The sequence below is a fragment of the Trachinotus anak genome, unplaced genomic scaffold, assembly GCF_046630095.1.
Source record: "Trachinotus anak isolate AG129_WGS33_773 ecotype Australia unplaced genomic scaffold, CSIRO_AGI_Tana_v1 ptg000012l, whole genome shotgun sequence".
In the NCBI taxonomy this organism is placed as follows: Eukaryota; Metazoa; Chordata; class Actinopteri; order Carangiformes; family Carangidae; genus Trachinotus; species Trachinotus anak.
The window spans coordinates 4,808,181-4,832,218 of NW_027273863.1; the positions used below are offsets into that span (position 1 = coordinate 4,808,181).

The following is a 24,038-nucleotide window of genomic DNA, read 5'->3' on the forward strand; positions in this document are numbered from 1 at the left end:
AGAGCCAGAGATGTTGTCAACCACTGATAGTGCTCCACTCTAACCAGTTACTGAAGGCCCCATTAAATAATAATTAACTTTAAATACATAATGTATAAAGTCCCTCATATGACATTTACTTACACATGGCATGAACGATTATAGTTGTCAGACCACAGGTAAAATACACTATAGGTTATAAGGGCCTGTGTGGGTGGAGATGTCACTAAATAAGTATAGTGTCATTGCACAAAAGCCACAACCATATTAATTATAGGGGCTTTGATTACTTTGAAAAGAGTTACTCTGTGATAGACAAGAAGATGAATCCCTGATAACTTCATTTTTTAATCAAGTCTTTTGACCACTAGGGGGTGCTGATGATTCATGTGCCCATTTCATGTACAATTCCTCAATAGATAGATAGGTAGATACTCCTGTTTCAGTCAGTGTGTGTGTGTGTGTGTGTGTGTGTGTGTGTGTGTCTCCTTCTGGGAAATTTTCAGGGTTGTTTTGATTGTAGTATATCTTTTTTCTGTTCTGATCCCAGAATCCTTTAATGCATCAATTAGCACTAAAAGTATTAATTGAAAGTGTGTTTTGAAAGCCTCATATGATAAAAAAAAAAATCCAATTCCAATTCCAACAAATTGAATAAATTATTTTGTTAAATGGTTTGTATTTGGCCTTAAACAAAAATGGTATTTGTGTGTGTGTGTGTGTATGTGTGTGTGTGTGTATGTGTGTGTGCCTCACATAAGGATCATCATCTTCACACTGCTCCTCAGCCGCCCTGGGATCATTTTTGATCACCAGCTGTTGAATGGAGCCCTGCAGAGGCAGAGTAACAGACAGATGCTGACATGCACTTTAAAAACTGTACCTGTCATATAAACACTTGTTACCTGAGTTATAATGACTCAGTTAACAGAGCTGAGTGACTCTTGAAAGTTTCAAATTACTCTTGTAAACACAATCATCTTAATCTTGGTGTTCACAGTAAATGAGTCAGTGCACCTGTAAACATAATGAGAGTTTAATTCATAATTGGGTTTAATTTTAAAACCTCAGCATAATCACTGGAGAGCGTTATAACATATGAGTCAAAATGAGCTTGGACTTCTAAGACCTATGAGGCATTTCACACAGTGTTTTCTGCAATGCCATACACTGTTAAATATTTTCCAACTTTGATATTCAGAACATTCAGTCATTACTTTGTGAATTTTTTGACAATACATTTCGCCTCACCCTGCCTTGTATATATATCCACATCCATAGGCTGTCATTTCCCATGTTTCCCAAAATCCAAATAAGAAGGTTTTACAGTCAGTGTCACAGCTCCAAATGTCTTATTGTTGTAAGTGGGGAAACAGGTACATTTCTATATTACATACTGTAAATATGCTTGTGGTTGTGGGAAAATCTATAGTAATAGATTAAAATAAAAATGTGTTAGAATAAATTTTTTTTCCTGTACAGGCATTTGAAAAATTATGTGTGACAAACACTATCGTTATATATCAAAATCATGTGACATTTTTTTTTCTCGAGTTTAAATTTTCCAAAGTTGCATTTTGTAGCTTTAATTCATTTTGCCTGAGAGATTTTAGCCAAAAATGAAATGAAAATGAAATCAAGCCTGCACAACAATCAAACTCACTGCATGGTAGTAATGCTACTGGTTTATATGGGAAACATTTCTTTGGTCAACACTCACATTTACAACATTCACATACAAATACATGCTGATTAAAAAGGGCCCCATACCATGACTGCTCTCCTTTGAGCCCAAGACAACAATCACCAAGGACACACACAAACACACACATAGAGTGACCCAGATATTTCAGACTGGACCTGGCTGCTGCTGAGCGTGCACGTATTCTGTGGCCATGCTTCAGATAACCCGTTCAGAAAGTCAGGCTACACTGAACAAAGCAGAATGAAGTGGGAATGACCGCATCCACTCGCCATGGCAACAACAAGTGACTAGCAGCTTAGGTTTATCTTCCTGTGAGCACTGTTGGGTTCAAAATGAACTGACAGTGACTCTAATAGCAGTGTCAGTGAGTAGAGAGTTTTATCAGTTAACTCTTAACTCTCACTGTTTTTAATATAAAATATGTTGTCATTCTAATCGACCTTGGACCATCATTTAACACATAATTGTTTAAATGACAAGCACACAGACATGTTTTTCCTAATTGGAATATTTAACTTTACTAAGTCATTAAAGTTTATTTATATCAGACTTTTCATAGACAAAAGTCACAAAGTGCTTTACAGAGTAAAAAACAATTAAGATCAGTACAAAAACACACAACAGAGATACAATAAAATGCATAAGAAAGCATTCTACTGAGCCATTTGTGTGCTTTATAGAGACATAAACAATTAAATCTGTCAGTAGAATTGCATAGAAACACACCACACAGGGATACAGTAGAGTAGCCAGCAAAATATACACAGTTTATCTGAAAGACTGTTTAAACATTTAAGCCTTTAAGTGCTTTTTAAATGACTCCACAGAATCAGCAAACCTTAGTGATGCAGTTAGAGCGTTCGACAACTTGTGTGCTGCAGCCTCAAATGCTTGATCGCCACAAGTCTTAACTACACTATCACAGCAAAGGCCTGAGTCTAGCCCTTGATCATGCCACAACTAAGCCTTGACCACATGTCAGCCTTGTTTACATCCAGCCCTCCTCATTTGTCATTGACTTACTCCTCCATCCTCTCCTCCCTTCCATGTGTCAACCTTCACTCGTCCTGTTTCACCCTCTTTTTTCTTCCCTCCCTTCTTACTTCCTCTCTGGCTCTGATCTTCAGAGTTCTATCCAGCAAAGTCTGTAACACAGCCAGCACAGGATTTGACTAGAGGTGGTCATGACATTTTGACCCTGTTCAGACCTGGCTGTACACAGATCCAGACTGTCAGACTGTATTAGAGATGGAGTAGAAAATTTTACTTTGCTCACTATGGTCTGGAAAAAGCTCAGAAGAAATGTGTTCTAAAGTAGTTCTAAGTGTCATGTTAAACAGGATGAAGTAAGATTTCCCCAAAATACTGCAATGTCATTACTTTATAGATACATTTAAAATGTACATTTACTGAGCATTTTATTAGGAACACAATACTAATGTAACAGAGTCTGTTAACAGTTTCTGTTTCTGGACATGTAGTTCATCTGAGATGCCTGTCTGCTCACAACAGTTGTAAAAAGTGGTTATCTGAGTTACCGTGTTTTCCTCTCACCTCCAGCCGGTCTGACCATTCTCCCTCTGTCCTCTCTCAATAACAAGGCTATGTGTTGTGTGTGTGAGATCACATTTCCCCCTCATTCTAAAGCTACTGACAGGTATCTGCGTGATTTTATGCATTGCACTGCTGTGCTGCAAGGTGACAAAATCAGCTGCACCTCTAAATCTGTCTGATTAACATTACATTATATCCCATCTGTTTAAGATGCCAAATGCCACAAAAAGCTAAGTGTAAAAACTGTGGTTTTACTGGGAGTTAGATGTCGTTGCTGTAGGCCAATTTTGTTACCTTTGGACAGAACTTTACATTTTTGATGTGTTATTCTGTCAGTACTGTAGATGTCTGGCATGGGAACCTTACAAATAAAACCTGGATCATGAGCAAAATACTCTTTTCATGCAGTTTTCATTCATAATTTCCCTGGTTTAAAGGCCTGAATAGTATTATCCTGGCAACAGTGACAACATCCAGGGGAAGGCATTTTAATATTATGCTCATTGCATACTCAACAACATTCAAAATACACAGAGAAGAAGCCAAATGGTCAATACACAAACTGCTTCAGCAGAATGAATGCTGGGAAGTTTCCAGAGGAGACGGACTGAGGGCAGATGATATGTCACCTCTTTAACATGGTAATGAGAGGCCAGAACACACATGCCCACACCTACACACACACACACACACAGACAAATTTAATCCTGAGGCCGACAGCACAGACCAGAAGCAACACCAAGCAGCGGGGTTTATTCTTTTTGCAGCTCTGCAGAAAAGAAAATCTCCTCGTCTACCAGATGCAAACACACAACTACAGATACAAATGTTAGTCACTTACCACAAACTTGTCAAGCCCTGTGCTTCCTGCGTTAGCTACAAAGACGCCTGAGTTGTGAGAAAAAGTGAGTCTTTCATGCCTCCGGTGGAAGGTCGCCCTCTCTGCCTCTCCGCAGTCCATGTAGAGACGCACCTCGTTGTGCTCCACCACCACCTGACAAGCAAAGCAAACAGCTCAGTTTAAAACCCAAACACTTCACAGAACTATAAATAAAATACGCAAAGAGATAAAAATGTCACCGTAAACCGTGTCCACTGGTCAGTCATATCCGGGACACTGAATGCTGCAGCTTTGTGGCTATGGGAGGCCTGCTCTCTGTCAGTGTAGTACAATAAGATGCTCTGAAGGCCCCCGCGGACCGGAGTGAGGGCCAAACCCAGCTCCACCACCTTTTGACGGGCGTCTGTGATGGCAAAGAGTATGCCTCCTCTTTGGCTGGCTGGACGCACCTGGAGTAAGGACACGGTAGAAGACACTAAAACTACAGTGCTCCACAAATAACTTATTACATATAAACAGTAATGTACAATAGTCCACAGAAGTCCCAGTATAAAGAGAGACAACACATTTCTTACTTATACAATACATACTTTCTGTGTTTATTTTAATCAGCTAATACTAAAGTTTCAGTTGATGTCACAAAGACTTCTAACCCTAACCCTAACTCGGACCGAAACATGTAGTCTTGTTTTATTATCACAATTCCACGAGGTGGTGACCCAGAGAGGCACCAGCTGACCATAAGCTGTTCAATACAATAAACCCCTGTAATATACTTGACTATGACTTGATAGTAGCTAAGCACCATTGTCTCTAGACTGCTGCATTCAAAGCCATGGTGACCCCATTTAAAATCCTTCATGAAAGCATGAAGGAGGTTTAAAAGGTTGAAGAGTTCAACTCTCTGGTGTTACCGTGACAATGATGGCAAAGTCCTTGTAGAATGACCCTGGCACGAAGGTCTTGGTGAGCCGGCCAATGTTGGCTTCAGGCCCGAAGTTGTAGGCTGGAAAACCTTCATAGCCAGGAGTGAAAGAGACTGAGGGAGGGAGGGGAACGCCAATTAACTCAGTCAGGTCCAGATGATCCCGCAAGCCTCGATCTGACAGAGACAAAGAGAGAAGACAATGTACAAATATGTCAATGGAAAGAAAGACGCAGTAACAGGTGGAGGCAAGCTGAAAAAGATGTTCCTTAATATATTATAAATAGTTTCTTATTTAATGTGCAATTGTAAATTGTGCAATTTGTATTTGTTCTCATGTTACGTTTAATTCTGAAAGTATAGTCATCAAAATTACCGACAGAAGTGGTCAGAGACACATTTGGTGATCAAATTATTTGTTATTAGCAAAGAAATAACTGATAGGAGAAACTAGAAATCTCACACAAGATTACTTTTCCATGATTTCCTTCCACTGCCTGTTATTTTACCACTGCAGAATAGTTTTTCTTGACAGTGGGATCACTTGCCTGAGACACACAGGTGTACTGTACTTTAGAGGTGCACAGTAGGTGTTCTGGCAGATGTCTGAACCCCCATTCAAATTTTCTTCCCTTGTTTGCTACCTGTGTGTTGCTGGTTCATTCACCACATGAGAGGAAGAGAGGTACCTCTGAATCATCTTGACATCCCTTTAATTTGATTTGATTTGATCCAGACTCTGCCTGCGCCTCACTGCTCTGCCTTGCATGGACATAATCCTCCGAAACAGACAGGCACACACAATGGCTGGTAATTAGAGTATTTAGTGTGTATGTGATGAGATGGCTTCACATTCTCTTGATTCCCCTCACTAAGGAGCCTATCTCCCGTAGCGACAAACTCTCACCTCAGCATACCAGCCGGGCTCACCCCTGCTACCTATATCTCTGTCATGCACACACACAAACACACACACACACTTACACACACACACACACACACACAGATAGAAATGCATTTGCATACACTTGCACTCACATCAAACACAAATCTCACCCACATGAACACACACAAACCCTGGACCAGACCAGATGGGTCAACATTTGGGGGTCTATAATTCGTCAGCCTGACCAACTGGAAACATACCTGATTAGAGGGTTTAGTGTGTAAGTGTGTGTGTGAATCTGTGTGTGGAGGTGTGCTTCTGTGCACCACTCAAACCACTCCAAGTGGACGTCTTTACATTCACACATTCATTGTTGTAGGCACAGGTGGTGAGGTGGACATTCAAGATGTGCAGACACACACACACACACACACACACACACACACACACACATACATACCACCAACATAGAGCAAAGGCCTCACACCTCCAATCCAGATGTGCAGCCATTAGTGCTCTATAATGAAGGTCTGAGAGAACTGAAGTGACTGCAAGCATGTTGACTAGTGGCCTTTGTAGAGGTTTAACTTTTTATTCCTGCCCTGTGAGACATACATTTGAAAATAATGCCCAGTCTTGCTGCTGAAATCTGGTCTGACTTGGCAGCAGAGACCTGGTAGTGATTACCAATTATAGCTTGGGCTTGGACAGCAGCCATTTCAAGATACAGACTATGTTCACACTGCTGCTGCTGTGAAGAGTTCTCAGGGTCTAAGCTGGCTCAAAAAGGAAGGAAAAACCAAGGGTCAAATGGTCAAATATAGGGGTTTGTGAGAAAGGACTAAAAATGTCTCAGCACAGTTTTGGGGAGTTAGTCCTCTGTTGAAAGTAGACAATATGCTAATCTTATTTTCCTTCTTTATCAAAGTTAATTTTAACAATTTGTTTAAAAAATATATAAAAAGTTAAAATGAGCTCTTTTAGCTTGTTGTTTTGACTTTCTGACCCACTCCCACAACTACTCTCTCAACATTGTTTCCAACCACGATGCCCAACATGGTTAGTGGAAAGCTGTAGTAAAGCTTTAAAATGCCTTCCTTTTTTCTTTTTTTTCTGACTTGATGACATCATATTTTACAATAAAAAATCACTGGCATACACCATTCATAAGTTGTCCTTTCAGCTTTCCATCTACCGTTTGATAAAAATTACCATAGACATAATTCAATTTACAATTTAAAACATTTAAAGATATGGTTGGAAATTAGCTTAACTACACCAAATTGTGAATTCCACAAGAGCCAAAAGCTGGGATGGCAGCTACTGCTACTCTACTGCTCTAAGCTAGGCTAGTTACCTTTTAGCAGCTGATTAGCTCTGTGTTGTCATTGGCCAGATTTAAAAACTACTTTTGTTGTTGTTGGCATAGGATAACAAACAAAATGACTAAGTCTCATTACCAGGTTAAAAGTTGAAAATTTAAATATTTCAATTACAGGAAACAGCTGGTGGGAAAACTAACATTATATTTAGCTTTGACCAAGGCTAGCTGTGGCTATCTTACCTGATCTCACCAGCTATCTTTAGCAGGATTATGGTTAGCTATATTGGTTTTGCTCTTTGGGTTAACTGGTTAACTGGTTTTTACCTGTATTTTGTACGCAAAGCAATTTCAACACGCCTTCTTTATTATCTTTGCTTATATGTTAAAATAAATCTTAGGCAGGGGAAAGTTATGCTGATAAAGATCAGGTCAGAAAGGTAAACTACTAGCTAACAAAGCACTTGACGGCTAAAACGCTTGATATTTCCCTCAGGAGTTGTTGGAGACCAAAACCGCATTGAAATGAGAGTGAATATTGAAACAAAAGATTAATGCAGCTTTATATAAAATAATAAAAATACCAGCACGTTAAAATGCTCAATTGTAAGTCCAAGGTTAGAAATGTAATAGGTTAAAACTACAAAGGAATTATTGGCCAAACTTTGTTGAAGTAAAAGTAAAAAGATCATATAAACATACTTTAGTCACAATGCACAGAGACCTGGCATTATTTCTACTCAAATAGAAATAATGCAACATTGCAAACAAGCATGGTGGTTAAGTAAATGTACTTAGGCCTGTGAATATTCTCATTTGTCCAGGTCATAGTATCTCAAAGGAATTTTAAATTGAAAGCAACTGGACTTGGTTATTTGTCTAGGAAAACGTTTCACCTCTCATCCAAGAGGCTTCATCAGTTCATGCTTGCATCTGACCAGGCTGGGACTTCCTTTGAGATAAATGTACTTAGCTTTCACCAATGGCTAGGACACACACACACACACACGCACACACACACACACACACACACACAGAGGGCCTGCAGACAAATCCTATTCTACTAACATCATGTGATATGGATTTGATAGTTCAGATACTTCAACATAATTCAAATACTGACATCAAATGAGATTTTCACACCCCCAGTCGTACATTTATTAATTGGTTCACTGATTTAATACCACCATGACCAGGTCCAAATCCTCATTCATAGACTGGTGGTCAGGGAGTTGAGTAACTGAGGTCTCAGCTAGGCTTCAAGGCAATCAAACAGTAAATCAGTGATGAAGTCAGTTTCATTCACTCTTTTCAGTCTGCCAGTCATCTGATCACTCCTTCATTTGGCATCATAGTTTTACACCCTAACTCCCCACTCCTGAACATAATCCTCATCATGCTGGCCACATGAATGCTTGATCATCTTGCGGAGACTTTTTTAACAACTCCCTCAGCGTTGCCATATGTAACCTTTTAAATCTACCTTGACCCTGGCATGCCACACGAAAGCTTCTTGCTCCTTTGTCCTCTAGATTTCCCAGACTCTAACAGATGTGGTGCAGAGCATACCCAGGTACTAACTGCATACTAGACAAACAAAAACCAGAGCTTCTGTCCTGCTTTGCGAAACACCAAGACATGATTGGAGTATGTGCAAGACACAAGATTTAATTTGTGTAGGTAAGGCACTGAACCACTGGACTCAGTGACCGGCACACTTAGGTTAATGAATATAGTGGATTAATTGAACTCACTAACAAACAGAAATTAGAGAGAAAAAGTTCCTTGCTCTCACACAGTTTCCCTTAAATCACATGTTTACATTTAGAAATTAGAAATACTTGCCTGACTGTTAAAATTGTTATTTTCTCTACTGATATTCACCATTGACAATTGGTCTGTATTTTGGGTTTTTAAAAATGCACACTGCATACTTGGGCAAGTGTCTTGCTTGAAACTGCACCAATCAATATTTTCACATTAGCGATGGTTAAACTACTATGTGTAAAAGGGATTGCTCATAGGGACACATGCATAGAGAAATTCAGTATCACCAACTCTGCAGACTCATTTCAAGAGTCTTTCAGCTCATTGTTGTGCAACTCTTTGTTTACAAGTTCCCCATTGACTTTATCAGGTAAAAATAAGCCAATGTTGTGTTAACAATTTGTTTCTGCTGCCCCCAGGTGGCCAAAAAATAATGCAGGGTCATCTCTTCATTGGCACTGAATGGTCTCATCCAGTGAGACTGAGAGATGATGATCAAGATGGAAAATATTAAGATAGAAAAATCATGTCTGATACACACATAATGTCCATTTTACCTTATTTTCCTTTCTTTTATGACCTTTCATTACTCTTTGCTTTTCTCTTGTGGACTGCTGGATAGTTTGCATCAGAGAGAACATCACTTTGTGGTTGCTCACAACCTGTGATAAGGGCATGTAAACATTACTTCTCTTTCAATCGTCACTAGCCTAAAAGGTTTGGCGTTACAACTACACAAATGTAACCTCTCTATAATACTTAATCTGAAGCAAGTGAAACCAAGCCTGATTTATAATTTTTATGCCAAGTGAGATCTTAGTAAAGAAATTGCCTCTTCTCTTAAACACCCCTGTAGCACTCACCAGCCTTCCAGTGTTTCAGTGGTCTGTATTGGGACCTGGTTTTGTTGCCTCCACCTCCATTCTCCTCTGGAGGTAACACCCCAGGTTCTGCAGTGCTATAGCCTGAGATAAACACTCCAGGGCTGGGTGTAGGGACCAGAACAGACCCTTCTCTTTGAGTGCTACCCTCCACAGTTTCCTCCGTCACCCAGTCCTCCTTTCCCACCAACTCTGTTGTCCTTGGGATGTCAGAAAGGCCCGGGGAGGTGATGGATGGAGAGGTGATGGAGGGAGGAACAGAAGAAGAAGAAGAGCTGGGTCTGCCCTTAGGGTTTGCCCAGAAGAAGCTCCACCACTGGGCTTGTACAGGAGAAGAGAGGATGAAGAAGAGAGCGAGAGAGAGCCGAAGGGCCCCCATCCTCTTTCTGTGTCCAAACACACTGATGCACGTCAGTCCTGTTAACTCTGTAGTGCACGTGTGCAACGGGCACAAAGCCAAGACAGGTGCGTTTCCTGCTATGAGAGGAAACACACAGCACTACTTGAACATGCAGAACACTACAGTGTGTAAAAGTAAGTCTCAGTACTGTAAGAGATCCAGTGCCACAAAAAATATTCAAGCCTCTTACTGTCCTGTAGTGTTCCTTCACATTTCCTTTTTCTCCTCCTCTCTCTCCTCTCCTCCTCTCTCCTTATGTCCTTGCTTTCTCTGTCCGTCTCTGTCCTCTGCTGTTTCTAACTCCCTGACATCTCTCTTGTTTTCCTCTCCCTCCCCTCTTCTCTCCCTGTGTAATTACTGACTCCCCCTCCTCTGCTCTCTGCAACAGCCGACTTGATTTTCTCTCCCCTCTTCTCTCAGACAGGCAGATTAGAGAGTTAGTTAGTTCACTACTCCTCCCTCCTCCTCCTCCTCCTCCTTCTCCTCCTTCTCCTTTCCTATTCTCCTATTTGTGTGGACAAAACTTGTGGTCTCTTGGTCTCTCGTCACACTATGTCAACAGACTGTCAAGCTGACCGACACGCACAGACACACTGATTAATAATTACTGATTAGCTAATTAAAACATGAATCATTCACAATGCTGCAGTTCCAAATTGGAACTTTTGCAACTGCAACATTGTGAGGCTTTACCCCCATGTAAAATACATAAAGACATGGGGGTAAAGCATTCCTCCGTTGTCTCCTATGGGACAAATACACAAATACATTTTCAGCTACATGGAAAAACCTGAACAGTGGTGCTACAGTGCACAAGAGAAAACTGGAGGTTGGAGACTGAAATGTACTTATGCTTAAAAATGTCAGATAAACAGCTGATTTATTGCTAGAGGTAGGTGCAATAGAATCAAAGGGAGAAAATATAATGGGCTGAAATAAATGTACTGCCTTTTAATCCAACTTTATGTCTTACTTAACTTACTTAACTTAACTGATTGACTGAATGCAACTGAGTTGTCCTTGATTTGTATCCCTAATTATTTTGTTATGACATGTTAAAATGAAGCCAGATAATGCAAAAATGGCTTCACTGTCAACAGATGACATTGGTTGGTCACCTGACTAAAATGAAGATGAAAAATTACTGAAAAATAACAAATGGTTGAACGGAAACATTTCTCTCTGCTGCAGCTCACTGGTCAGGGAGAGAGGCCCCGTGTTGATGATGACAAAGAGATGCCTGTTCTGTTGTGTTGCGCTTCTCTAAATGTTTGGTGAAGTCCAGGACGAGGGCTGGAGTTTTGCTGAGGATGGGGCAGTGAGTTAGTGGAGGTGTGGTGGAATTCAGCCACCATTCATTATATCATTTACATTACTTCACAAGTGGAGTAGAACAAGATAATAATATTTTACTTTAAGTATTAATCATTATAATTGTCATTTATGTTCACATTAACTATAAATACCTGTCAAATAATTGCCATGCTCCTCTAACAGCCATCTCTGCAGCTTTTGGACACTTATCAGCCTCTTATATTTAGCTCATTGTTTTGTGGCCTATATATTTACTGTATGGTCTTATTTGTGTTCACCAAAACCACAGGGCTGTTTTCACCAAACAAGCTCCGATAACAACCTGCCCGGCAGCAAACAGCATGTTAGTGGTTTGCTGGTGAAAGACTTCACAAAAATTTCACAAGAAAAACAGATACATAAAAGGACTCATCATGTGACCTGAGGCTTGACCCCAAAATTAGACTGACTGCTAACTAATGTGAGGTGGGCATGTAGGGAATTTTTTTGCTAAAGAGGGCAACAACATTTTAAGCTTGCAATAAGGTGGTGATGGCTGCATATCACTCAGGTTGTTTTATGTTCCCTAGTGGCCAAATTAAAATCATTAAGATGGGGAAATTGTCACTGGCAAGATTTCTCTGTCTGTAATCATAATATGTAATTCACTGGCACTGCAAGTATTTCAAATAGGCGATAGGTTGAACAACCAGGCAATCATTGCTAATGTCTGGACAATCAAATACCTTGTTGCCAGTGTTTGCCTTCTCATGATAACAACCAATGAACTAAAACCTAATTCCAGTCATTTAGAGTTTGCAGTTTTATACAACTTTAATTTGAAAGATTATAGAAAATAATACATTAAATATTTAGCGGTTGGGTAGATATCGAAGCATAAAAAACAACTTATCTAAAGAGACTTGCCTTTCACATCTCTTGTAGCAACATAACAGAGGTGCAATCAGAGCATCTCACACAGTTAATGTATGTCACGCTATTCACTCTGCAACTGACTTGGTTGTTGGGTTGACACTTTCTGAGTGTGGGCAGTGAGACAGGAAAAGAAAAAAAAGATCACACTTTTCTCAGTTGAAAGCTTATGGACTGCACACACCTTGTTTTTGTTTTTCTGGTTGATCAGCTCTTTAAAAAATGATCACGTCGATTGTGTCATCCATAATCTGAATCTATGACTACAGTGAATTCAGCTGAAACAAAAAATATGACAGACATGCTCATAACCAATGTACATGGCACAGGAAGAAATACATTGATTAATTTGCTTTTTTCACTCATATTCGTTGGACTCCCATTTGTCATTCATCTTTCCTGTGATATCCCAGACACTGGGAGCCATGCTGCTCAGAACACACTAACACATAAACAGTTGTGGGAAAAAAAGGGTGGGGTGGTCTCTAATGGAGCAGATGATGGGTTTAAGATTTAAAGAGAGGGTGAGGGAGGAAACCCCCCGGGGGGAGAAGCTTTATTAGTCATGGATTAGCCAGAGATGGGGGTGTGTGGAATGGGCTGGGGTGAGGATGGGTTAGAGGGGGTCAGGAAGATAAGCACAGGGGGGCAGCCCTGATGCTCCACTGCAGTGAAACCTGGCATGTCATACCAACACACATGCAGCATCCAAGCTATGCACTGTATAATTACAGGCCCCCAACCTCCTACCAACCACTGACCCTTCCCTGGGTCCTATTAAGCTGAAGTGGTCACAGGGGTTGTCTCTGACTTTAATGGTTAGCCATTATACGAGGCACTATAACCACAGGATATGTCTTTAAAGCAGTATTCAGTGATTTTTTTCACCTTTAGTTGCTAAATGATCACAGTATTCACCAGCTAGTTGCTAACATTACCGAACCCATAAACCCATTAGTATGTTTATCAGAGCTTTTCAGCTTCTCCCTGGGCCTGAGACAGTGACAGTGAGTTGAGGGCCATAAAAACCAAAACAACCAGCTGAAAGACCCTAACAAGCACAATAGAACTGAAGGGAACTACTGAGTCTATGAGTGAGCCTTTCCACATTACTCTTCGTCATTTGATCCATTATTGACACAAAGATTTGGATCAGTGCGGCTTTAACTTTTCTTCCCTTACAAATGCTATCACTGTAACTAAGTGTGCTCTCAGTTCACCTCCTCAAGTTAATAAAGGTAACCTAAATCTTGTTAAGTTTGAAAAGATATCTAAACTTACCAGTAACCCTCAGTCAATACTGTAATAATAATATAGATTTAAATAAGGTTCACACATAATAGTACAACTGTTCTTTCAAGAATTAAGGCTTGTAATGAATGTAAAATAGAGCTGTCTGGGATTTTCTTTCTTACTAGAAAGTGGATTTTGTTAACAGGCAGTAATTATAACTTTCTGCTTAATAGCTGGAGTTTTATTTGTTACCCGATAAATTAAGCAGCAACATTTACAAGTTGTACAAGTTGTGAGAGCAACTGCAGGAATATTATGGATATTAAACTGTTGTATCTAAGCAGTGGCGGGAATATTAGACTGTGTGGGCCATAACAATAACTAGAGGTCAATGAGCCGTCACTTACTAAACTACAACAGTGGTCATATTTGAGTGTGTAAATTAAAGGATGTAAAGGATCATTAACATGGCTTTAACAGGCATTTGTCATCAGATAAAAAGAAAGCTTCCACTTTCATGTGCAATGGCTGGTGACAAGCTGCCACATTCTTATGAGTATTTTCAGACCCACTTTTTTTCTATATGGGGTGACCCCGTTTAGGGCCTCTGGATTCCAGGAAGAATAACCCTTTCACCCTTCACCTCTCTCTCACTTCCACCTAGCAACCGCCCCAACAATAAACCCTAATTGGTTTACTGTCACAGCCAATCACACGGGGATGCTATGAATTTATTCACATAAATGACCTGTTAAGTGGCTGCAAGAGACAGAGGAGGATCACAAGATCAGGAGACTTAAAAAAGTCTGGAATATAATCCCATAAAGACACACATAATGGAGTTATGTATTATGTATTGAACTTTTTTAAATTCAGTGGGAGTTTTAATCATCTGCTTCAAGTTTTCTTTTCTATATGTCACTTTAAAAACTGAAATACATCCCTGTTAAAAAAAGGTGGTAAATGGTAAATATTTGCCCTAAAACATGAAAGTTATATATTTGTGTAAAATAAACGTATTACATTAAAGGCCCTACAAGCAGACATATGATGGCATATTGGTCTATTACTAATGACAATATTTAAGTACCTGTGGCCTTGTGGATGTGTTGGCGCTCTGTCACCACCCAGTGGCCATAAACAGTAATGTAGGTGAAAGTAGTTCAAACCACAGCCTATGGTTCAAACTCAGTCATGTCACCACAAAATAAACTGTCAGATCAAAATTAGTGAAACACATAATCTGCGCTGCAAAGTTTGTTTGTAGGTCCATGAAGTGAAACCATTAATTAACCAGACATACTTTTTAATTTCTTTTTTTTCCTTTTTTTAAAAAATTATGTTGGCTGCAATTAGGCTGAAATTACCCAACATAATACTCCATTAACTCACTACCTGTTTAAAAATTGACATTATGGTCTGTCATATCAATGTATTTGTGTTTAGGGTAAAAAAAATAATAAGATAAATAATGGTTTGAGGCTAATCCTTAGTATATTTCTTGTTACAGTAACCAACTAGAAACACTGGTACTGGGAGACACGTTGCCTTGCATACATCTCCCCGAGCCCACTGCGGACTTGGACCCCTAAAATAATTTTTAACAAATTGAAACTTTTTTAAAAACACTGTTTATATTTATATTTACTGCGGAGACGTAAACCTGAAGTTAGGGTAACATCCTGTAACATGCTGCGTTGAGGTGCTTTTTACATCAGACCCCCGAATGGCTTCCAACATCTGTGCTTCTTTAGTCAGTGTAGTAAATGTTTTGTGATTATTAAATAATGTTTTGCGATTTAGCAAGAGAGTGACACTGCCGTGACACTGACCGACAGTGACACTTGCCAGAATGAACAAAAAGGACAAAGTGTTCTTAATGTTAAAAGAAAAGGATCAGCAGCACTAGGCAAATGCAATAAAGACACAGTTCACAGTCAAAATCAACACTTACCAGGTATCTCAAAAAATAGAAATATTTACAGTACCTAGAGCATTAAATCTAATGTTCTGATGGTCATGTTGTCTTGAAAATTACTGAGCACATTGTGTATTATGTATACATAACCAGTGCCAGTATATTGTTTTTTCCAGCACTTTTTGTAGTTATTGTTGTCTCGGGGTCTGCCAGCCTGGCTTTAGACTCTTAGTCTTGATCTCTTTGCAGCCCCATTATACCTTTGATTCTTTCACTTCCCTTTTTCCCTCACAAAACAGAGATTGTAACAGAACATGAAAACCTACAGCACAACAACAACTGTTCGCTTAAGGCCAGCTGCTTGGCTTGGCTTGCTTGGTATATGAAATATCACCATTGTGAATACAACCATTTGTACTGTCAGCTGACAGCATCAACTATATATATATATATATATATATGATTAATGATAAAAATCAAGAAATGCTTGAAAACTATCTCTTAAATGTATAAAATTATGTAAGAAATTGTAGTTAACATCATTAGTGCCTTTCTGTGTTTGCAAAGTGCACAGATCCTACCCCCTAATAAACTACCAGCTAAGTGTACGGCACATGCCTCTCAATAAACTGAGTTAGGTGTTAGACCTTAACAACACATCCTGGGACTCAGAGTGACTGGCACTTAGTTTGCAAGAGAGCAGATATAAATAAATGTCACTGATACACTTCATGTGAATGTAAACTTGACCAAACCTAAACACTGAAAATTCCAGGAAAATAGCTGCCACAAAACCCATGTTCAGTTATAATACCTGGTTTAAAATCTATTCAGTTGAACACATTACATTATGGGGATGAAGAGGTACTTGACAAAAAAAGGTTGGGAACCACTGAGGAAACACCAGACTGACAAGAAAATATTTCACTTGTTCTATATAGTCCTGTATATTTACCCATACAAGTGCTGAATTAAAGGGCAGATCTGCAGAAAAAACAAATAAACTGTTTATAACAAAAGACAGGCTGATAGTATTTCTATAACAAAACGCTTCACTGTCCAATTCAAAGATAAAGGTCAAAGCTATCACACAGCCTGTCTCTGTGTGTTCATAAGTCCTACGTGTGTGTGTGTGTATGTGTGTGTGTGTGTGTGTGTATGTGTGTATGTGTGTGTGTTGTTGGTTTTGTGTGTGAGTGTACAAGTTGGTCCACTCTGACAATTAGAGCGAGAGAGCTTTTGGCTCACTGGTTAGTGTTTTTGTGCCAGAACAACACAAGTACTCATTTATTAGGAACTAAGAAGTTGATAACACATGTTTTATAAAATAATTCCTAAAACATTTTTCTACGCGTCTCATTAACAAACAAATGCCCCAAATGGCTAAAAGATTAATTCAGCTCCAAAATTCACCTACATCTATTCAACTTTCGGTACAAATGATATTTTTAAAACTGGTTCTGTCAAACAAAAACTAAATCATCTTGTGTTGTTTTTCTTTTGTGAGTGTGACTGTATATTTTACTTTGCCCGAGTATAGTTGATTGACACATCCTCTTAACCAGCCCTAAAGCTAGAAAGTTAGGTGGGCGGGCTGCAAAAGTCAACAGAGAGGACCTGTTCCCAGGTAACGGTATACCACATGGACACATTTTCAGACACTCACACTTTAGCCTCTAGCCAAGCCGTCAATGAAGCCTGTGTTGCAAAGCTGTTTTTCTCATGCACCTCCCCCTCCCTCCCACCCTCCCTTTTCCACTCCTCCTACAATGTGTTTTCATTTCATTCAAGGCCATGTTCAGTCAGGAAATGTTGGGCTACATTTATAAACTCTTGTTGGAAAGACTGGACAAAGAAAGGCTGTTAAGCCACCAACACAATCACTGTGTGCAGTAATGAGTCACTATCCACATTTAGCCTATATGCGGCCAACAGCATCACTGACATACATCAATGACTAATAAAGCCAGTGGACTGGACAAACACAGGACAAAGCTTCAGGAGAGTACTGCAAATAAATGGATGAAATATAAAATGAATAAATCCTAACCCGTAGTAAAAAATAATAGAAAAAAGTTGTAATCTATTGGACAGAAAAAAGGAAGATAACCAGCAGCTAAAATCTGAGCAGAGCATGAATGTAGTGGACCAACCCAAATTGAATGAAAATACAGTTTTTTCCACTTTGACACCCTAAATCATAAGGAACAACATTTAATATGATATATATTTTTTATCACTTATGAAAGTTATAAAGTGAGAAAAATTATAGATTAATTTTTTAAGAAGAATATGTCTTAAATCAGCTTCTTATGCCGTATATGACACAAAAATTGTCGATCTTAGTTTATCAAACTTGTAATTTACAGCTTCATCACTGAGGGGCAGCAGCACCTTCCTGCTGTGGCTCTGCACACAGCTAAGGTTCAGCCGTGATTGCACGAGTGGGACAGGATCTCTGTGTCTGATTGAGTCTCTTTTGTGTGCAGAGACGGCAGGTGGGAGACGAAGAATGCCAGGAATGTTAGAGATGATGCACACGCGCAGACATACAGAGACACACACTCACACTCTTTAAACCTCCAGCTCGACTTCAGTGAAGACAACGGAACTACCTGCAGGCAAAGGGATGTGTGTGTAGGAAAAGAGTGAGTGAGTGCACTTTAAGTACAATCACAAATGTTGGCAAGTGATCCAGTGTCGCTTTGTGCAAAGACAGTGCACTACACCCCGGCAGTGTGAATATATGCCTTCATATCTCCACATGCATACCTGGTGTTTTTGCTGGAAGTAGAATCAGCAGCAGTAAAACAGCAGTATTAGTATTATCACCATCCTAGTGGTTTTAGCAGCTGTAATAATAATAGCAGCAGGCAAGCTATGTAGTTGTGCCTATTTAATGCCATCTTTTGCATGGGAAAAGAGAGGGAGGATGGGCAGGGCAAGGGAGGGAAGAGAAGCAGACCCCAACAAAAGAGCTTCTTTAGAACTTAAGACAAGAAAAGATAACAAGATGAGAAAAGCAAACAGGATAAAACTGGGAGTCACAGAGGTTATCAGAGGGAGCGTTTGACCCGAGGGCAGGTTTAACCCAAACAGGTTTGCCCACACACACACACACACACACACACACACACACACACACACACACACACACACAGACACACAGATGTAAGAAGAAAAACATAGATGCTGGAGGCCAAAATCTCTAGCATCTATGTATATGCATGTGTCACTGAGTCACAGCTCTCATTCGGAGCTAATGGAGCATTAATCTAGATGCTTCATACTGAATGACAAATCTTGTTCTATAAATGCAATCAAACAGCAAGTCACAGGTTTACTGATGGCAGATAACAATTAGCCTCTACTGAGTGTGTGGATATGAGATAGAGGACAAAAGTATTTTATTTGATTAGTGGAGCATGTTGCTTCAGACAGATATGAGAGAGGAAAGTGAAACTAACAACTCCCCTGTTGAGCTTAGCTTTTAAATTAATTTAAAACCTGTGTGCTTTTGATGAAAGCCCGCATCACTAACATTAAGGTAGTTCTGGGTAATGACTGGGGCCGGCATCCAGCCAACTGCATTAGAGGAGTCATGGGGCCAACATAACACGGCCTCATATAGACACACGGTTGACTAGACAGAATCAGGAATGTGGTCGAGGGTAAATTCTGTTTATCTAACTTTGAGTATCTTAAAAGGTATCCTCCATTTTTAAGTGGTCTAAATTTTTCTGAGTGGACAGACCGTGGTTTACCCAGACAACTGAAAAGTTAAAAGGCACTTTTGTTTGAACTGCCCATCCTGCTAATGTGTCCTTTAGCAAGAATCCCAGCAAGCTCCAGGTTTTGTCCTATATGTAACCTATGACCTCCCTCTGGAAGGTTATTTTCCACAGGCATCATGACACATGCGACTACAAAGACCATATTATTGACTTAAATTCGTAAATACAATGCAAAGCTGTACTTACCTTAGTATAATGTGTAAGGAGTTGCTCGTGGGTGCACTTCGAGGCTGTTTCACTCCAAAGTGGTCACATACAGATGCTTGGTCAAGACCCCTTGCTATCACTTTTTAGCACACTGGGTACTCCGATAGCATCATTTGTCAAAATGCAAGGCAGTGAGATAGCCTTCAAATGTTCTCTGCTCCATAGAAAGTTGATGCATAAGTTGAGCAGACTGTAGCCCATTCTCTGCTGCTGTATATATGGCGAGGGCGTACTTTGCTTTTGAAGTCACAGTGAACCTTCTCTGTATTAGACCACACCACAGTCTCTCCCAAATCTTCACAGAGTGCTTTTATTACCTTAACCTAACCAGAGAGAACTGCAGGAGGTGGATGAACTTAGTGCTTCATTCACTCAAAAAAGATGTTGCCTCTGCACCCAGAGGGGCACCCAGTGTATAAAAAAGTGATGGCAAGGGGTCTTGACCATGCCTCAATATGTGACATGTTGCGAGTGAGAATGTGCATGCATTTTGGCCTCTAACATTATCCGCCACAGACCAACAGAGTCACACTGTTCTCACAAAACATCTGAGTGTTTTGAATTGAACAGTAGTTTCTTTTGTTACTTTTGGATTCAACTTTTATTTTGTCAAAAGCAGATTTTGTTTCGTCTTTCAACAATCAAAAGTTACTTTTAATGCAAACACAAAAAGTTTTTTTTATGGTGAATGTGCTAGCAGCTAGCGCACTAATTTACACATTAAGCAACATTAGCATTTATATGGAGTTGTATTCCACTGTAGTACCTCTTAGTTTAATATACATTCTCCTATTAGCTCTGGTTTGATCTACCAGCTCCAGAGAAAAATATCAGGCTAGCTGCTAAATGCTAGTGCCAACTAGTGCTAGTAGTTGCTAATTTTTTCTGCCTGCTGTTTGGTGCTGAGCAGGTAATGTAAATTCAATTTATCAAAGGTTTTTTTTTTCTTTTGCTGAAAACAGCTGTATCCTGCAGCTGGAAACATACCGATGAGAGCACTGAGACTGAACCAAAATAGTTAAAAAAGTTAAAAGGCCATAAAACCAGAACAAACATAAAATGCTCCTGACAGCTGGGTTGGCTGAGTATTTTCTGTGGATTTATCACCAGTGACACTTTTCATATTAAACTAAGTCCTTTGACTAATTGTTAATGTAAAAATATAGACTAGTGCAGCTCTAAGGTAAATTCATATACTGTGAAAGTAAGCTGTTTTGTGCTATTTTTCAAGAAGCCATGAATTTGAATTAAATCTCTCTCATGGTGGCATGTGATTGCAGCTCACGCTCTGCAGCATCAGAGCTGATTGGCTTAATGGTTTATAGGCTGCCTTATTAAGACAAGAACCAGTTGACTCGGCTAATGATGCAGATGAACTTCTGACTTCGAAAGCACACGTGCACACACATTAACCGTACACACATACACAAGTTCACTCAATGCCACACTGTAAGCTCTACAGCATATTTCAGATAAAAGAAAGCATTGTTAGGAGTTGATAGGAGGTCAGAGGTGAACATCTGTGGAAGGACAGTTTCCATTACATCAAGTGTCCCTGGCTTTTACCCCATCCTTCCTCCTGCCTAACCCCCTGCCATCCTCTCACCCTTACTTCACCCTCTGAAATACATACTCTTACACAGACAGAGAGATGCAGGAAGAGACTAAGAGGTCATCCAGTGTGCAGCTGGACTTTTTTTTCTTATGTGCTAGTGCCTGCTGAGATGAGAGGGACAGCAAGTATTAAATGCATGTATGTAGTAAATGTTTTCTCACAAATTAAGGCACCTTTTGCAAAAAATGTGGAATCCTTTACATATAATTTCTTCATGCGAGCTTAATAACTTATCTATTTAAGAGCGAACCAACCAAGCCGCCAATCAATAAATTTGTTTCTCTCAATATGTGGTACCATAGATACAAGCTGCTACGCTATTTACATCCGCTAACCTCCTGCTTATGCATGTATAAGGAAGAGGGCTTTGAATGTGAGACTCTCAGTGTGTGTGTGTGTGTGTGTGTTAGTGGTGTTTGCTCAGCTGCAAGTGTTGTTCTCAGAGCAAACAACCCCTAAGAGCTTCTCACATCGCCTCATCTCCTCCTCTAATACGAATGTTAATGAAACACAAGGGAGGCACAGTGATGGGGAAATTCTTATGCTCATGCAAAGTGTCGCTATCACTGTCATGGTGGAAGGCGTGAATCCCACTGAGCACAGCTGATGTGACAAACGAACGCATTCATGGTACTGTAAAAAGTTTTGGACAATAAGCACAGTGAAGTCCTGCAGGTCAGTGATGTCACTCCTGTTTGTGTTTTGGAAGTGCTCGACATTGTGTACTGTGACAGACATTTGATGTGAACTGTGTGGAATGAAAGACAACCTCCAGAGAAATGTGACAGGAAAATATTATCTCATGTCCCCTCCACTGTCGCTCTGGCTGAGCACCATCTATTGACATCCACCCACTGAGCGCTCACCACAAAATTCACCATTGTTCAGAAGTAAAATGATGTGCAATGTAGTATTTTCCCTCCACCCTTCTTCTGTCAGTGATGAGTAAGGGTTATAGTGTGGAGATGTGCACAGGTGCAGTCATCGCTACAGTATAGTTACACCATGCGAGAGGCACGTCTCTGCACACAAACTCACACCATTCCCACCTCTTGAAACACATGTTCACATGCAGATCAAAATGTGAGAGTTCCCGTTGAGCCATATCATTCATTACATGTGTTGCAGGTGGATTTTTTTTAAATTTTGTATAACTGGACAGAATTAAAACGTACATACCTTTTTGAGTTTCCCTGAGCTATGAGCATTATAGTTACTGTTCTTTCTTAATGCACATTTTTCAGAGGCTTGGCCAGTAGTGATATATCGTTACTCATTAGGACCACTGACAACCAAAACAGAGACTAAAGAGCAGGCAAACAGCAGCATATTCACACTGCCTCAGGGAAAGACAGGGGCGATAAGTGAAGGAGAAAGATTTGAGCTGCCGTGTCTAATCCAAAGGTAAATAATAATAATGTGGCAGCTGTGGCACAGAAAGTCAGAAGAGGAGCTGACGGGTGGAGGGCGTCTTTTAAGAGAGGAAAATTGGTATACACATTTGAAAAGGAATTTAGCTTCAAATGTTAGTTACAGTGTTAAAGAGGAAAATGCATAACTTTCCCAAATAACTCCATGATGAAGCTCACCAAAAACCTGATTGTAACTGTGATAAAATTCAATCAAATTTGAGCGAATTCAATTTTTACTCCAGTTATTTCAGTTCTACCCCATTTTCTAGCAACAGTGTGACACTTCTTCATGAGCAGGATATTTCTGCTTGTTCTGAAGTGCCATTTGAGCTATACATGTTCTCCAGCTGGTTTTTTCAATTTGATCACACAGGAATTGGGAACATGTGCAGAGAGCTGCCAGATTATTCCATCGGATTCCACATAGAGGATATCAACACAGGGCAAAGTTCACAGCATCATGAAGATGGGGTTTATGTTGTTAGTAATTTAATGTTTTAACCGACTGATTTGTCCTGAAAGGGAAAGAGTGTGTGCATGTTTGTGCAGAAACTCTCTGTCTGCAAACATCAGAAAGTCCATAATTTCAGTGGCCACAGACCCAAATATGCAAAAGCATACCTGAGCATAAACACACACACAGAGACTGAAAGGCTCGGTCCTCCCCTTTAAACCCAGGCAGTTACTGAAGGTTACCTCAGAGTGAGAAAGTAAACATGATGTTGTACATGCTGCGTGTTAGTCACTTAAAAATTAAACAGACCTTTAAGGGTCTCTGTATGTGATGTTCAGGGGTCTATTTTATGACGCAGGCTCACAGAGTCATCTGGATGACTTTGCTTAATAAAACCCAGAAAAGATCTTTTGATATTGTTACAGATTTTAGGAATAATTGGTTTCATGCTCATATAAAGTTCAATTTGTGGCAGAATGTGGCAAAAAGTAGAATTGTCCTGCGCTCCCACAATGTTCTTTTTTATTCGCTGTTACTGAAACATTTCAATCATTCAGATCTGATTCAGAGATGTATGCAGAAACAAGATAGAGAGATGAATGTCTTATTGAGACAGGCGGGAAACATCAAAGTGCAGAAGGTAAGGCAGGTGAAACACTAGTCTTACATGCTCTGAACACACTCTCTGCGTTTCCCTGTTCCTCACAGCTCAGGTTGTTATTGTCAGTCTGCCAGGTAACGACTGGCATCTGATGTCGTCTCATCAGCTCTCTGAACTCCCTTTGATCTCTGCACAGATCAGTCGCAGTCCTTTAAATACTTTCTCTGAATTATCAGCAGACAGAGTTGAGATGCTGTGGATGATTGTGGGCTGAGGAGCCACAAGTCCTACATGAGAGCAGTGCAGCAGGTTGACACTG

The 24,038-nt window shown here is 39.9% G+C and overlaps 1 protein-coding gene across 5 annotated transcripts in view; it reads right to left on the reverse strand.

Moving 5' to 3' along the window:
* The window catches only part of col15a1b (collagen, type XV, alpha 1b), a 51,451-nt gene that overhangs the window by 21,208 nt on the left and 6,205 nt on the right, over positions 1–24,038 (reverse strand). For 2 of the 5 annotated variants that reach the window (XM_071492201.1, XM_071492199.1), the window contains exons 1-5: positions 9,842–10,670; positions 4,994–5,181; positions 4,319–4,528; positions 4,080–4,232; positions 736–810 (exon numbers count right to left, since the gene is read on the reverse strand). In XM_071492201.1, the coding sequence (XP_071348302.1) occupies positions 736–810; positions 4,080–4,232; positions 4,319–4,528; positions 4,994–5,181; positions 9,842–10,238 (1,023 nt within the window). In that variant the 5' untranslated portion in view covers positions 10,239–10,670. Of the gene's footprint in view, positions 1–735; positions 811–4,079; positions 4,233–4,318; positions 4,529–4,993; positions 5,182–9,841; positions 10,672–24,038 lie in introns of those variants that run through there. The other 3 variants (XM_071492200.1, XM_071492202.1, XM_071492203.1) reach the window with 3 other exon arrangements.